This window comes from Apis dorsata, unplaced genomic scaffold, assembly GCF_000469605.1.
Source record: "Apis dorsata unplaced genomic scaffold, Apis dorsata 1.3 scaffold_74, whole genome shotgun sequence".
Taxonomy (NCBI): Eukaryota; Metazoa; Arthropoda; class Insecta; order Hymenoptera; family Apidae; genus Apis; species Apis dorsata.
Genome location: NW_006263372.1, coordinates 2,147,676 through 2,148,810, shown reverse-complemented (window position 1 = coordinate 2,148,810; position 1,135 = coordinate 2,147,676). Strand labels below are relative to the sequence as shown.

General features: G+C 40.0%; 2 protein-coding genes across 3 annotated transcripts in view; one reads left to right on the top strand and one right to left on the bottom strand.

The window, feature by feature from the left end:
- Positions 1–1,135, bottom strand: part of LOC102679685 (flotillin-2) — a 105,176-nt gene that overhangs the window by 54,982 nt on the left and 49,059 nt on the right. The gene's annotated exons all lie outside the window — the stretch shown is intronic.
- LOC102675261 (glucose dehydrogenase [FAD, quinone]-like) overlaps positions 1–1,135 on the top strand; it is a 3,185-nt gene that overhangs the window by 1,052 nt on the left and 998 nt on the right. The window contains exons 2-3 of the mRNA XM_006610671.2: positions 176–359; positions 763–1,135. Of these exons, the coding sequence (XP_006610734.1) occupies positions 176–359; positions 763–1,135 (557 nt within the window). The remainder of the gene's footprint in view (positions 1–175; positions 360–762) is intronic.

Below are 1,135 nucleotides of genomic sequence, written 5' to 3'. Positions count from 1 at the left end.
TTTTTTTTTTTTGCTCATAGTTATAATTACATTCGTTTTTAAAAATTGTAAAATGCACGAAATTTTTTCTGGGAAAAATATATATTTGTATTATGCAAATGTAGGAAGTGAAAGAGGATAGTAAAAGTTATCGAAAGGGAAAAAAAAATTCTTTCTTAATTCTCAAAATTTTCAGGTTTTGGGAGGTTCGAGTGTGCTGAACACGATGCTTTACATTCGAGGAAATCGACGAGATTTCGACCAATGGGAAAGCTTCGGCAATCCTGGTTGGGGTTACGACGATATACTTCACTATTTCAAAAAATCTCAGGACCAAAGGAATCCCTATTTAGCTCGTAACACTAAATACCACAGCATAGGTAATCCAGCACCCTTTCCATTATATATTTTGAATCCCAATAAATCTCTAGCCAATTGAGAAATCTTAAGCACATTTAATCGAAAATACTTGGAATAATAAAAATTATAAAAGAAAAGAAAATTGCAATCCCCGAATCTTTCTAACGTAAACCCTTTTATCAAAAACAAGAAGTGAGAGAAACAGCTGAACGATTTCACTTAGAAAAATTCTAAATTGATCGAAAATATAAAAATTAAATAAAAGGGAGGAAACACCCAAGCGCTTGCACATCAATCAACCAAAAATTATACACCACTTTACTTAAAGAAATTGATTACATATTACATCCCCCCTCCAAAAAAAAAAAAAAAAAGAAAAAGAAAAAGAAACTAAAAATTCGTCAAAATTTCCCAAAATCGAAGGAGGATACCTGACGGTGCAAGACTCTCCCTACAACACGCCGTTGGGTATAGCCTTCCTCCAAGCTGGCGAGGAGATGGGCTACGATATAGTGGACATAAACGGGGAGCAGCAGACGGGTTTCGCCCTGTACCAGTACACTATGAGGCGGGGGACGAGGTGCAGCGCGGCGAAGGCGTTCATCAGGCCCATCCAACTACGACGCAACTTCGACCTCTCGTTGTGGAGTCACGTGACCAGGATCCTGATAGACCCGCGCACGAAGCGTGCACGTGGCGTGGAGTTCATCAGGGGGGGGCGGAGGGAGGTGGTATACGCGAGGAAGGAAGTGATATTATCGGCAGGGGCGATAAACTCGCCCCAATTGTTGATGCT